This window comes from Rhamphochromis sp. 'chilingali' (assembly GCF_963969265.1).
Source record: "Rhamphochromis sp. 'chilingali' genome assembly, chromosome: 10".
Lineage (NCBI taxonomy): Eukaryota > Metazoa > Chordata > Actinopteri > Cichliformes > Cichlidae > Rhamphochromis > Rhamphochromis sp. 'chilingali'.
Window position 1 is genome coordinate 34,441,229 of NC_137937.1, and position 14,407 is coordinate 34,455,635.

General features: G+C 43.3%; 1 protein-coding gene across 2 annotated transcripts in view; it reads left to right on the forward strand.

Annotated features, from left to right (window-relative positions):
* LOC308404464 (ADAMTS-like protein 2) overlaps positions 1–14,407 on the forward strand; it is a 43,426-nt gene that overhangs the window by 13,578 nt on the left and 15,441 nt on the right. The window contains exons 1-4 of one of the 2 annotated variants that reach the window (XM_080894530.1): positions 696–830; positions 8,959–9,064; positions 11,702–11,844; positions 14,084–14,159. In XM_080894530.1, the coding sequence (XP_080750656.1) occupies positions 8,960–9,064; positions 11,702–11,844; positions 14,084–14,159 (324 nt within the window). In that variant the 5' untranslated portion in view covers positions 696–830; position 8,959. Of the gene's footprint in view, positions 1–695; positions 831–8,958; positions 9,065–11,701; positions 11,845–14,083; positions 14,160–14,407 lie in introns of those variants that run through there. The other variant, XM_080894529.1, reaches the window with a different exon arrangement.

The window sequence follows — 14,407 nt, forward strand, 5'->3', positions numbered from 1 at the left end:
ACTTTCCCACATTTTGTCACATCACAGCCACAAACATGAATCAATTTTATTGGAATTCCATGTGAAAGACCAACACAAAGTGGTGTACACGTGAGAAGTGGAACGAAAATCATACATGATTCCAAACATTTTTTACAAATAAATAACTGAAAAGTGGGGTGTGCGTAATTATTCAGCCCCCTGAGTCAATACTTTGTAGAACCACCTGCGGCTGCAATTACAGCTGCCAGTCTTTTAGGGTATGTCTCTACCAGCTTTGCACATCTAGCGACTGAAATTCTTGCCCATTTGTTGTGTCCACACATACTATTGCATTTGTTCTGTAGATGCATTTACCAGAAGCGCTAGAGGGCGCTAGTGAGTATGTTGTTCTGGTTGTGGTTTTGGAGAAGAAAAAAAGAAAAATAAAGAAAGGAGTCAACTCCGGTAATCCTCTGTTCCTACCTGCGTGTGTGTGTAATACTTGCTGAACTAACACCACACAACAAGTGGCGACGAGAGTAGTGGTGATTAAGTTATGGCTCTGCTCTCTTTGCAACCCCCGGCTGTGTTCCTGGATTGCCCGGGCGAACCGAAAATTCCATTTGCTGCGTGGAAAAAGTTGTTCGATAACTACTTGCTGGCGATCGGGGGTAATGACTTTGCTACGGAGAGGAAGAGGGCCCTGCTCATTCACTGCTTGGGAACGGAGGGACAACGAATCTACAGCGCCTTACCACTCGCTACGGATGATTACGAGGGATCCGTAAAGGCTTTGGAAACGTACTTTCATCCTAAAGTCAATGTTGTCGCCGAGAGATACCGTTTCAGGCAACGAGCCCAAGCTGTCGGTGAGTCTACAGATCACTACGTTGCAGCACTGCGTGAGCTCGTGAAACAATGTAAGTTCGGGGCTATGGAGAATGAAATGTTGCGGGATCAACTTGTAGAGAAGACAAATAATGCTCGTATACGTGAAAGACTGCTAATGGAGGAGGATTTGACGCTCGATCGAGCTTTGGAAATTGCTAGGCGTACAGAGGCTGCAATAGCTGATGCAAAGGCCATTGCTGTCGGTGAAACAAAGCCTGTTGCCGCTGTTCAAGTACAAAAGAAGATGCGCAAGCCAAAATACAAAGCAGCTAAAAAAACGGATACAGCTCCGACGTGCTACCGTTGTGGTTCAGCTGATCACAAAGCCAATGATAAATCCTGCCCCGCAAAAGACTGCAAATGTAATACGTGTGGGAAAATCGGACATTTTTCGAGAGTGTGTAAATCTTCTCATAAGCTTGTTAATGAAGTGACTGTTCCTGAAATGTGTGTTTTAACTGTTGACAATTGTGTCAGTGGTGATCCGGCTAAATTGATGTGCACTGTTGCAGTCACTGTACCAAATACTGCACAGGCATGCACTGTTAAGCTACTAGTAGACACAGGGTCTGGTGTTTCCATACTGCCTGAACATGTTTACAGCACAAATTTTGGCTCAGTTAAGTTAAGTAATCCAGCTGTTCAGCTTATTACATATTCAAAAGAGAAACTGGATGTATTAGGGTGTCTTAGAGCTGACATTACTTACAATGGCAAGAGTGCCTCCACAGATCTCTACATTGTGAGAACAGGAACACCCATACTGGGAATGGACTTGGTGACTGCCCTCCAGCTACACATAAAAGGGGGACAATTAGTTCTTGACAGTCCCAAGGTCTGTGCTGCACTCCAGCAAACCTCGGCTCTGCCCACTCAATGTAAACAGGAATGTGAGTCTCCAGTTGCATTCGGATGTGCAAAGGACTTTGTACATAAAGTGAAGGTGCGACCTGAAGTGAAACCAATACAGCAGAAACTTCGACGCTTACCCCTGTCAGTCCGTGATGCTGTTTCCGCAGAACTCAAGAACCTTGAGGAACATGGCATCATAGAGAAAATTGATGCATCTGAATGGGTCTCCCCGATTTTAGTCACTAGAAGGAAGACTGGTGGCATACGCATGTGCGTTGATTTGAGAGAACCTAACAAAGCGGTGGTCGCTGACAGTCATCCCTTGCCACTGATAGAGGACATACTGTCTGAGCTGCGTGGGGCTGTCATGTTCTCCACCCTGGATCTTAAATCCGCCTACCATCAGCTGAAACTACATGAAGAGAGTAGAGGGCTCACTGCTTTCATTACACATGAAGGACTGTACCAGTACTGCAGAGTTCCCTATGGGTTGAGTTCAGCACCTGCAGCCTTCCAAAAGATGATGACACAAATCCTACGCGGCCAGAAAGGGGTGCAATGCTACCTTGATGATGTCATCATATACGGAACGTCAGAAGCTGAACATGAGGCCAACTTGCGTGCTGTGTTACACAGAATCAACAATGCAGGACTGAAACTCAATGTTGACAAATGTCAACTCCGTCAAACTACTCTGAGCTTTTTGGGTCAAAAGATCGGTCCAGAAGGTCTGCTGCCAGATGACTCTCATGTCACTGCCATCCTGCATGCTCCGCCCCCTACTGATCCTGCAACCCTGCGCTCATTTCTTGGCTTGAGTGCATGGTACAGCAAGTTTGTGCCAAATTACGCGACTGTTGTTGAACCTATGAGAGCTCTTCTGCGTAAGGACTGTTCATTCCACTGGAACGAAGCAGCTCAAGCAGCGTTTGATCAAGTCAAGCGGTTAATCGTGCACAGCCCTGCCCTGGTGATGTTCGACCCCAGTAAGCCAACCATAGTCTCAACAGATGCCTCAGACTACGGTGTAGGTGCTGTTTTGACTCAACTTGACGGTAATGATGCAGAACATACTGTTGCATTTGCATCTCGCAGCTTGTCTGATGCAGAGAGGAAATACTCAATCGTTGAGAAGGAAGCTCTAGCTTGCGTCTGGGCTGCTGAAAAATGGCGCACATGGCTCTGGGGCAGAAAATTCCTCCTACGAACAGATCACCAAGCACTGACAACACTGCTGACTACTAAGGGCAATAACAGAGCTGGTCTACACATAGCCAGATGGTCAGCTCGCCTGTTGGAGTTTGATTATGAAGTGGAATATAGAACTGGGTCACTGAACCATGTTGCTGATTGTCTTTCTAGGCTTCCACTTTCCGAGACAGACATGGCATGTGCAGAGGATGTGGAGTCAGTTGCAGCCATCCTCACTGATCTGAGTGCTGTGTCTGAGGATGACTTCCAGTCAGGGTGCAAAGACTGTCCAGTGTTCACAAAGCTCCGTGTGCAGATACAGAAAGGCTGGCCTGCTAGGAAGACGTCACTGGATCCTGACTTACAGCCGTACTTCCCAATCCGCCATGAACTCGCGGTCTTGAACGAGTGCATCATCAGAGGTACACATCGATTGCTAGTGCCTGAGTCGTTGCAGGAAAAACTCACTGATATAGCTCATGAAACTCACCAAGGCATCGTCCGTACCAAACAACGCCTGAGGGAAATGTACTGGTGGCCCAAAATGGATTGTCATATAGAGACACTGATAAAGAACTGTGCAACGTGCAGACAGAATGACAAGTCCGCTGTCACCCATGATGCTCCACTCCAACCCATTCCTTTACCAGCTGCTGCTTGGGAAAAGGTGTCTGTGGACATCATAGGCCCTTTTGAAATAGCCCCTTCTGACTGTAGATTTGCCATCACATTGGTAGACTACTTTAGCAAGTGGCCTGAAGTAGCTTTTGCTCCCCGAGCTGATGCAGCTACTATCATTCAATTCCTTTCTGTAGTTTTCTCTCATGAAGGGAATCCAAAGACACTGATAAGTGACAATGGCTCTCAATTTCTCTCTGCTGAGTTCACTGACTTCCTGAAAAGCAGGGGAATCCAACACCTGAGATCCTCAGTGTATTACCCAAGAGCTAATGGGGAAGTTGAGAGATTCAATAGATGCATTAAAGACTGCCTACAGACTGCCTCGATTCAAGGACAACCCTGGAAATCGTTCCTGAGAACTTACCTGATGGACTACAGAGCAACCCCTCATTCAACAACTGGAGTTTCCCCTTCAGAACTGCTCCATGGACGACGAATGAGAACAAAGTTACAGGTAATGGATATGCCTGTTCCTCAGACAGAGAGGCATACCATGTGCGAAAGAGTTAAGAATAAGCAAATGAAAATGAAAGAATACACTGATGCTCGCAGACACGCCAAACCATCCAACTTTCAGCCTGGTGACAAGGTACGGGTTAGGAAGCCGTGGAAGGTAAAGAAAGGCGAGTTAAAGTTTTCCAAACCAAGGACTGTCATGACAAGGAAAGGACCAAACACTTATTTGCTGGATGATGGACGGACCTGGAAAGCCTCACACTTATCGGCTCTGTCAGAGCTGAACGCAGGTACTGATTCTGACACAACAATGGACTGTCATAAACCAGGAACTGATCTAGCATCTAACTCTGAGTCTGATAGTAGGCTTAGGCCCACCAGGATGAGGAACCCACCTTGCTGGACCCAAGACTTTGTCATGGGAAAGTGAATGTTACTGAGTAATGTGAAATATGTTAAAAGTGTATTAGGTGACATACATCAGAATGATGAAGTCAGGTTCACATAAGAAGTCCTTGTTCAAAGGGGGAGATGTTGTGTCCACACATACTATTGCATTTGTTCTGTAGATGCATTTACCAGAAGCGCTAGAGGGCGCTAGTGAGTATGTTGTTCTGGTTGTGGTTTTGGAGAAGAAAAAAAGAAAAATAAAGAAAGGAGTCAACTCCGGTAATCCTCTGTTCCTACCTGCGTGTGTGTGTAATACTTGCTGAACTAACACCACACAACACCATTCTTCTTTGCAAAACAGCTCCAGCCCAGTCAGATTAGATGGACAGCGTTTGTGAACAGCAGTTTTCAGATCCAACCTACTCTTGGTTGGGAATACGTTTCTGCTCAGTCGAGGAAGGTGTTGTTTACAAATGAGGAAAGAGTGGAACAGGACAGACTAACAGATGGATAGAGCCAAAAGTGGTACGAATGCTGTGCCGGTCTGGTAGTGAGGAGATCCCTGAGCGGAAAGTGAAGCTGTTGACTTACTCTGCGACATATATTCCTACCCTCACTTCCCCACTGGAGCTGAGGTCATTTACCAAAAAGGGGAGATCTTGCACAGAAGAGGCACAAATGAGTTTCCTCTGTAGTGTGGGTGGACTCTGTGGGTGGAATTTAGTGATTCAGGACTAGTTCAGAATAGAGCTGCTGCTCCTCTACAAGTGAAGGATGTGGTTTGGGCACTTCATTTGGTCTCTCTTGAACACCTCTTAGGTGAGGTATTTCAGGCAGTACTTGATTGTTCTGGTACGTAGCAGGTAGGTGTTTGTGTTTTATACTTGGTAACAATGTTGCTAGCCTAACCCAACATGGTGATTGCGTCACAATTGACAAGTCAAAACAACATAACAAACAAATCAAATGTTATGGTGACTGTGGTTATTGATGTTTTTATCTCTACACACACCCTCTCATGGACGGTCTTTATCCTTCAAGCTCAAGTCCTCTATCAGAGGCCTGGGAGATTGAGGGTCCTGCGCATCACATGTTCCTCAGTGTGTGCTCTTTTGGACAGATATCTCAGATGTTGCTCCACGGATCTGCTGGAGACACTTGCTAAGTTTGGCACTTGTGGGCTGGGCTGGCCCCAACTGGGACCACTGTTACCTTTACCCTCCTCCTGGTGTAGCTACATCTATCAGTGTGGCCGTTTTCCTCTGCTTGTCCACCACTGCTCGGTTAGCCAACAGTTTGTTGTCTGTCTGTGGAAGTCCAACAGGATCTTAGTTCAGTCATTCTTAACCACCCTAAGGAATGTGTCCCATTTTGACATGGAGACTTACAGGCCACACACGGCACACATGTTCCTGTATACTATGCCAGCCACTTGGTTATGGAGTTTTATGCCTTGCATTTGTCCAGGAACTGGTAGGATTTCTCAATGTCAGCCACTTCTTGTATCTGGCAGTGGTACATGCCATGCATGGACCTGCTGATGCTGTTCCCAGCTACTTGTAGCAGTCCTTGATATCTGCAATTTTCCCTTCTGGTAGTTCAATCTCCTGAGGTCTGATTACCTTCCCTCTCTTTGTTATCATCCAGCTACACTTCTCCAATCCGAATGAAATTCCGATGTCATTGCTTTATGTCCAAGTGATGTTGATGAGTAAATCGATGTCTCATTCACTCTTGGCATGCAGCTTGATGTCATCCATGTAGAGGAGGTAGCTGATGATTGCTCTATTCCATAGTCTGTATCTGTAGCCAGTCTTGTTAATGATCTCACTGAGGGGGTTCAGAGTTTTGGAGAAGAGCAGTGGGGACAGAGCATTTCCTTGGTAGATCCCACACTACATGGTGACTTGTGCTATAGATTTGAAGTTGTCTAGTGTTGTACGCAACATCCCCATTGAATTCCTGATGAAGGCTCTTAGGGTAATGTTGATCTTGTATAGCTCTAGGCATTCCAGGGTCAATGTGTGGGCTCACTAGGTGGTGTGCCTAGTGAGCCTAGTCTTGCAATCTTGAGCGACTGTTCTGTCTACCAGTAGCTGGTGTTTTGGCTGATAGTTGGATGGAACTGGTCCCTTCTGGGGATCCTTGGTGATCTGGACTGTCCGGCCTTCTGTTAGCCATTCCAAGTGTCTCTCGTTGATTAGTAACTGGTTTATTTATGTGGCCAGACGCTTATGGAGTACAGTCAGCTTCTTCAGCCAGTGGGCGTGAATCATGTCGGGGCCTGGTGCTGTCCAGCTGCTTTGCAGTTTCCAAGGCCTCAGGTATGGGCAGCTTGCTGAACCCCTTTCTTCATTGCACCTTTCTGCAGCTTACTCACTAATGTAACTATCCTTCCTCCAAATTCTCCTGTATCTTTTCTTGTGAAAAATGTAGCTAATGGATGATAGTCTACAAATAAAATGTATCTGCTCTTGAATCAGCACTACAGTTTGGTATGATAAAAGTAATCGGCAAACAGTGCTAAGTTAAAGGTATGTGGCTGCAATGTTCGAATGAACAAAAGAAAACTGGGATATGTTGCAGGAATTAATTTCTGTGCATTGAAACGGGAGCATTTACCTCTTCTGTGTCCCTTTCAACAATTAAGTATTGACTCTTACACTCCTCAAACTCATATATACAACTGCAGAGTCCTTTGAGTACCCTCCTTTTCCTGTATGTCTGTACATGTTTATGTTAGCCTCTACATACAGACATCTACATTTCCTTATAGTCTGAACAGCTGAACAAAGACCTACCTGTGTAAAGTCCTAGGAAACTTACCTTCATCCTTCCAGCACATCGAGACTTGTTTAAGTTTTACGTTGGCCTCTGTGCTGTCCAACTCCCGTCTCCAACACCTGTGGCCCTCAACAGCCTGTCTGTGCCACTCTCCACCTGCCAACGCTAGTCTCCACAGACTGCCAACACATTTGGATACCTACAGCTGGTACACCAAAACCAGCGTGCATTATCTGAGAAAATGCTCTTTGCTTGCCATTGTTTTGTCTGCATTTGTCTGATGTGCTCGGAAACCTGACTGTGCATAACGTACTGGATTATTCAAAGCAGACTTCACCTGAATCAGATGATCTTTTAGATACTTTAATGCAATTAAGAAAATAATGGCAGTTAACCTTTAACTCTGTTTAGTTTATTAAAAAATGAGTCCTATAGAAATTATAGAAAGTTATGAAAACAGCCTGAAACATCTTGAGAAAGATGACAGCACAGGTTAATCCTGTCCTCTCCAGTGGTAAGAATCATCTTGCGTAATGCTCTAATTGAAACTAAATAATCATGAAGTAATTAAAAAAACTGATGGGATTTTTTTGTAGCTGTTTTATGTTAAAAAAATCAAATCTAACTCTTTCAGTTCTTGAGGCCGATGAATGATTTGTGGCTTTTGATGATCCCCCTTTGTCTTTTGCGTGACGTCTTGTTTTTATGTTACACTAAAATACGAATATGTGTTCCTCTTGAAGTGTGTTAATCTCTTGGCTGGATATCGCAACGGTAATTTTTCTCTACAGTGGAAACAATCCCGTGATCATCCTTCACTGCTGATCTATGTTTGCATCCAGGCAGTTTTGTATTACAGAGGTCATTCTAGAATTACTGATTTGACCTCGCTCAATGTAACTCTCCGATGAATTTGTTTCTTATTAATGTTTTGCTTTTGCTTTTTTGTGCTACTAAAGGAAAAGATTTTATTTGCACTGAGATCACCTTTGCAAATGCAACATTTTAAATCAACTCCAGGACCTTTTACCTCCGTAGCTGCTTCATTATGTAACCGTATTTCTTGAATTGGCATAAATATTTCTAATCATCAAATAGGACTGCCACAATGAAATCTTTGCAAGATCTTCACTTTTTAAAATAGGATTGACAGAATATTTCAGTGCCAATGGTGCTCTTCTGCACATTGTTGCGTGTCTATTGTGTATCTGCTGTTTGACACCACTCCCGTAATTGCTCCAGTGCTCTCTTGAATCTTGGACAGATATCTCAGAAATCAGCAATTATGTGATTTCTTGTAAAACACCCTCCACTCTCTGCAAAGGTAAAAGACAGCAGCAGCACTTATGTTCAGCTAAACAACTACAGATGTGAGAGGTGAGGGCTTTCACTGCAGAGTCAGAAAGGAAATATTATGACCACAAATGTGTCCCACTTCAAACCCTTCTGAGAGTCTGGAAGCTGAGAAGCCTCAATTTAGAGTGAAAAAACACCCACATGTCTCAGCATCCAAAGCTCGCCTAAGTGGTTGGCCACAAGAAGTCATTAGCGGTCATCAGATTTCCCTTCAAACTCTTCCACCTTTGTTAAACACACATCTCTGGCTGCTTCCATTCAGAGACAGGTTTTTACCCAAATACCCTTCATTAATCACAGCATCAGGGCTGCTGTCTCATAAACCTCAAGATATTTTTGTTGACATTTAAAACTTATTTTTATTTCTTTTATCCTTTCCTCTCTCTCATTCATCAGGATGAGGGTGTGGTCATGGGAACAGTGTGGGGAGACAGGCGTGGTTCTGCTGGGCTTCCTGACGCTGACGATGTGTTTGGGAAACCTGTCCACCAGGGGGCTGCAGGTACACAGCAAACAGGAAAACACTCTTCCTCTGTTACAGGGAAACATACACTCCGACAAACTGAAGCACATTTTGTCTAGCAAGAACTTTAGGACTCTCGGAGATGGATGAGGCGTAGTCCTAGACCAAAGAGGACTATGTTTATACTGTCTGCCTCTGCTGCAGTGACTGAGTGAGCACTGTAACACTGCATATGAAGGCAAGATTGTCAGTAATCCAAAGCTGTAGAACTACAACTAGTAAATGTTCAGTCTTCAGAAACATTACTTATACTTCAATGGGAATAAACATCACTGTACTGAATGCTCATGTCTTGATGTGGTAACTAAAACCTGTTAAAACAGGTAAAAATTATTTTATGTGTTGTATCTGGTGCTTTAGAACCTTCAACATGTGCTGAACAATAAGCCTGACACATAGGAAGCAAAATCAGTTTGAGGATGAATAATGGATGATCATATGATATCTCTAAGGGAGATGAGAAAATAGAACTTTTAGTTGGCGAATTTGTGTTTATACAAAGTAGAAACCTCGTGGGCAGAAATTAAGCTGACGTAGAAGTGTCAAAAACTGCATTACCCACAGTGGCCACTTGAGGGTGGCTCAAATACAAGTCAGTCACTGTAGATGTCTACGTTAAAACGAAAAACTTTGCAGCACTGAAATGCATGTTTACAGTCAGGTACAAAGAACAGCTTTGATCTCGATGACTTTTAGCTTAATAAAAATTATACAGGGGTGAATTTAAAAAAAAATCTAAATCTTGAGATTTCAGCTTTGATTGAGACAGGCAGCTGTAGCCTAACCTCCTCTAATAAGAGTCACTAAACAGGACATGCTATGTGGTGCAGACTGTCCAGTAAGTTTCTCCTAATTTTGAATATAGCTTGTTAATCAAGCTTTCTGGGGTGAACTGACAACTCCAGCCTCTGTCCAAATATGGTAACTTTGGGCTCCAAGAAACAACATAGCAACAGGGAAAGAGGCTTCAAAATGACCACAGTGGCCAGGTCCACCTATGGCGTGTACTTCATATTTGACATAATTCATTACAGAACAAAGCTTACGCTTTTCATTATAGTATGAGCTTTTTGCAACTCCTAAAGAAACTACATTAGTAAGTACATAGAATTAGCCTTTAAAATATGATATTGGGGTTTAAAAAAAAATTATGAACTGACAATTTGAATGATCGGATTTCTGATAAACAATATTCCTCCCCAGAAATAAAGCCACTAAAAGTAAAACCATGACATCGTGTTTAAACTGAAAGCCACTGAAAACAGTCTTTATGACCAGTTAAGTTAATGTAGGCTCATGTGCACCATATACATGCTATATATCCACTGTACATGAACCATTGCTATCAGTCATGAGTAGTCACATTAAACAAGCCTGGTGTCAGAGGTAGCGTACTGTAAAATGCCATGTTCAAACTAAATTGATCTTAATAGGATGGCCAGACTGAGAAATATCACTTCTTTCTCTGAGAGCGAAAATTAAAGAGTGACAGAATGCACCAACAAAGCAAAACAAATCAATTTAAACCAACTGAGCTGAAACTAAAAGACATAAAAGTCTAAAATACCAAATGCTCAGTAATTTAAGCAGTTTGGTGAACGGCCGTAAAACTGATCTGTCAGCCCACCGATCAATGACTCCTCTCAGCTCCCTCTACTCTAACTCTTGCCCATCTCCCATTCTCTCACATATGCTGAGTGTCTGGTATTTCCAGTGTCTCTCACTCTCTCTCTCTCTCTCTCTCTCTCTCCCACAGCTGCTCCATCTCACACCTTTTCAAGGTGCTCAGTGCACATTCCAGCGGTCACTCTGATAAATCTGTCTGAATAAAAGGCGACACAGCCACCGGCCTCAGTTAATGCTGCTGGTGCACATCAGGAATGTGTGAAATGCTGAACGTCTTCACGAGCCAAAGCCTCAGCACAAAACACTCTGACGATCATTTAGCGTGATTCTGCTCGACTGTGACGCACGCTGTTGTGCTAACTCTGTTTTTATACTACTAGCATTAATGCTATGACAGCTGCTAATGCTGCTTCTGCTTTTTCTGCCACTTTTGCTTGTGTCAATATTCCACAGCGAGTGCTAGCACTAGTGGCAGATGCCCAGAATATCAAAAGGTTTAGCAAATTATTAGCCCATTAGCCTACAGTGAAGTTTACTTGATCATGTCAGTTTTAGAGTACAATCAGGAATTTGCAATTCTGAGCTAAATGCAACAAATGAAATGCCCCCTTTTATGGATTGAAATTTGCATGTTTTAAATAAATTTGATAATGTGACTTCCTGTGCTGCAAAGAAAGTTTGATCAAATATTTACAAATTCGAAAGTTTACAGTTAGAGAAGATATGAGTATATAGTAGTAAATGGGAGATGAGGTTATTCTCCTGCTAGGCCAAGTTCATCAAGGCTACAATCCATCTTTGGTTCACTGGAGAGGAACCCAAATGGCACTGAGGAAGACCTCGGCCAGCTGCTTTATAAAACAGTTTTTAAAATAAAAACCATATGGCATCTTTAAGAGTATTAACACGAAACAAAGGCACTACTACATTGGCTGGTTAAGCAGTGTTAAGTAGTAAAGTTTGTGTGTGTGTGTGCGTGTGTGTGTGTAGGAGGACGGAGTGGCCTCCAACAGTCTGGAGGAGCAGCTCGAGGTGACCACGTACTGGTGGGGGGAATGGGCCAAGTGGACAGCATGCACTCGTACCTGTGGAGGAGGAGTGATGTCACAGGAGCGTCACTGCCTCAAACAGAGGTCAGTCAGTCTGCACCAGACGACAAGCTAAAATATCCCAGAAATGGACACATCTCCAACCCTGTTTAATACTGTTCATGGTATTTTACATACAGTCAGCAGTTAAAGTGGGATTTGGCCTAAGATCACCGCAGAGGGGAAAATTACTTGCCTCCAATAAACTTCCAAATTTTTCTACTGTGAGCTCCAGTTGATTTTTCTTTGTAGGCAGACTGTCCTATAAGGTGCTCTTTGTGACTGTAAAGCTGACTGGTCTAAGGAGCTTGGAAAGAAAAGCGTCTGGACTTCTTTAAATTGCTCGAAGACATTTCACCTCTCATCTGAGAAGCTTGTTCAGATGAAGCTTGTTCAGAGTGGGAGCGTCCCCTCTGAACAAGCTTCATCTGAAGAGGGACAAAGGACCCCCTGATGATCCTCTACCTAATCACATGAGCCAAGGTGTGAAAACTGGTGTAGGTTACAATCAGCCAAGGTTTCGGGTGAGCTCATTGTGAAACCTGGACCCACCCTATCATGTGATTTCCTGAGGTCAGATGGCCCAGGATGTGAGTGGGCGTTAAGGCGTCTGGGAAGGGATCTCAAAACTGGATTATAGATGGCAGACAGTTGGTGTCGTAAACCCCCGCCTCTGTTCAAAGATGGTCGCTCACAGTGGACATAAATGGCTTCTTTTACTCCTCTTTCAAACCATCTGTCTTCTCTGTCCAAAATATGAACACTGGCATCCTCGAAAGAGTGACCTTTGTCCTTTAGATGCAGATGGACTGCCGAGTCTTGTCCTGTGGAGGTGGCTCTTCTATGTTGTGCCATGCGTTTATGAAGTGGCTGTTTGGTCTCTCCAATGTAGAGGTCTGGGCATTCCTCGCTACACTGTACAGCAAACACCACATTGTTAAGTTTGTGTTTTGGAGTTTTGTCTTTGGGATGAACCAGTTTTTGTGTGAGTGTGTTGCTGGGTCTGAAATGCACCGGGATGTCGTGCTTGGAGAAGACTCGCCTGAGTTTTTCTGATACACCGGCTACATAGAGGATGACAATGTTGTTGCGCTTGTTTTTCTATTCCTCCCTAGCTGGTGTCTGATCTTCTTTTCTGTGCCTCTTTGCTGACTTGATGAAATTCCAATTAGCCCAATCCTAATTGGGCTTTCATCAAATCAGCAAAGATGCACATGAAGCAAAGATGCAGATCAACTTATTTTTAGACTCTCGTGTTTTAATGGCAGTAACAGGAAAGCATTAAAGTACATATCCATGCAGAAACATTAATAGTAATGTGTGGCAGTTGTGCATGTTCTAATTCAATGAGCTCACAGTAAAATGTAGGAAATTTGAGAAGAGGAAACAGAAACTATAACTTCTGGCTGAAAATGCCTCCTTCGTGCCAGAGGTGAGAGGCGAATGGCCAGACTGCTTTGAAGTGATAGGAAGGCAACAGTAACTCAACACAACAAAGCTATGAAGAAGAGCATATCTGAATGCACACTTGTTGTACCTTGAAGCAGATGAGCTACAGTAACAGAGGACCACACCAGGTGCCACTCCTGTCAGCTAAAACCAGGAAACTAGAAAAACGTTCACTTTTTTGAGCGCTTGGGTGAGAATTTGGCACAACCAACACAGAAGCATTCAACCATCCTGCCTTCTTGTTAGTAGTAAGTCAGATTTCTAGTGGTGGTTCAGTTATGTGGGGGATATTTTGTTCCCCTTAATATCAACTAAGCATCATTTAAAATCTTATAGTCTGAATATTGTTGCTGATAACTTGCCATGTCACAAAGCTCAAATCATCTCAAACTGCTTTCCTGAACAGGAGAATGTGCTTACTGTACTCAAATGACTTCCAGAGTCACCAGATCTCACTCCAATAGAGCACATTTGAGATGTGGCGCAATGAAACATTCACATCTTGGATCTGCTCTCAACAAATATGAAGCTATTCTTTGATGCTAACATATCAATATGGGCCAAAATCTCTTCCCCACCAAGGTGTACCCAATGAAGTGTATATACTCCAATAAAAGACCTACATAGGTTCATATTGAGTAGAACCTGACAGTCAACAGTTTCAATGCTACCTACTATATAGTCTCTCAGTTTAGAGTGATAAGTTTGGGGTGAAATGTATTTATGCTTAGCTAACAGACATGAACAATGCTGATATATTTCTACTGTGTTTTCTACTCAGTATGATTTTTATTGCCTTATTTTTTTTCATTCAATGTTTGTTTTCGGTCCAAAGAAAGAAAGCTGCTGCTGGGAAGGACAACATGACCTGTACGGGAACTGCTAAGAAATATTATCTCTGCAACACCAAAGTGAGTCACACACTTCCAGTTCATTTTTGTCTCACACCTTTATTAAAACAAACACGGTGGATTTGACTGGCTGACTGAACAGGATGGCTGTCATGGAGCTGGGTGGAGTTTCCAACAATGTACTCTCAGAAACCACCTCTGCACAAATAAAGGCTTAACAAGAATTTATTTGTATAGCATACCGTAAAACCACATATTAACAAGTGTGAAACAAACCTCTTTAAATGGTCTGTGTTGTGTCTCTTCTC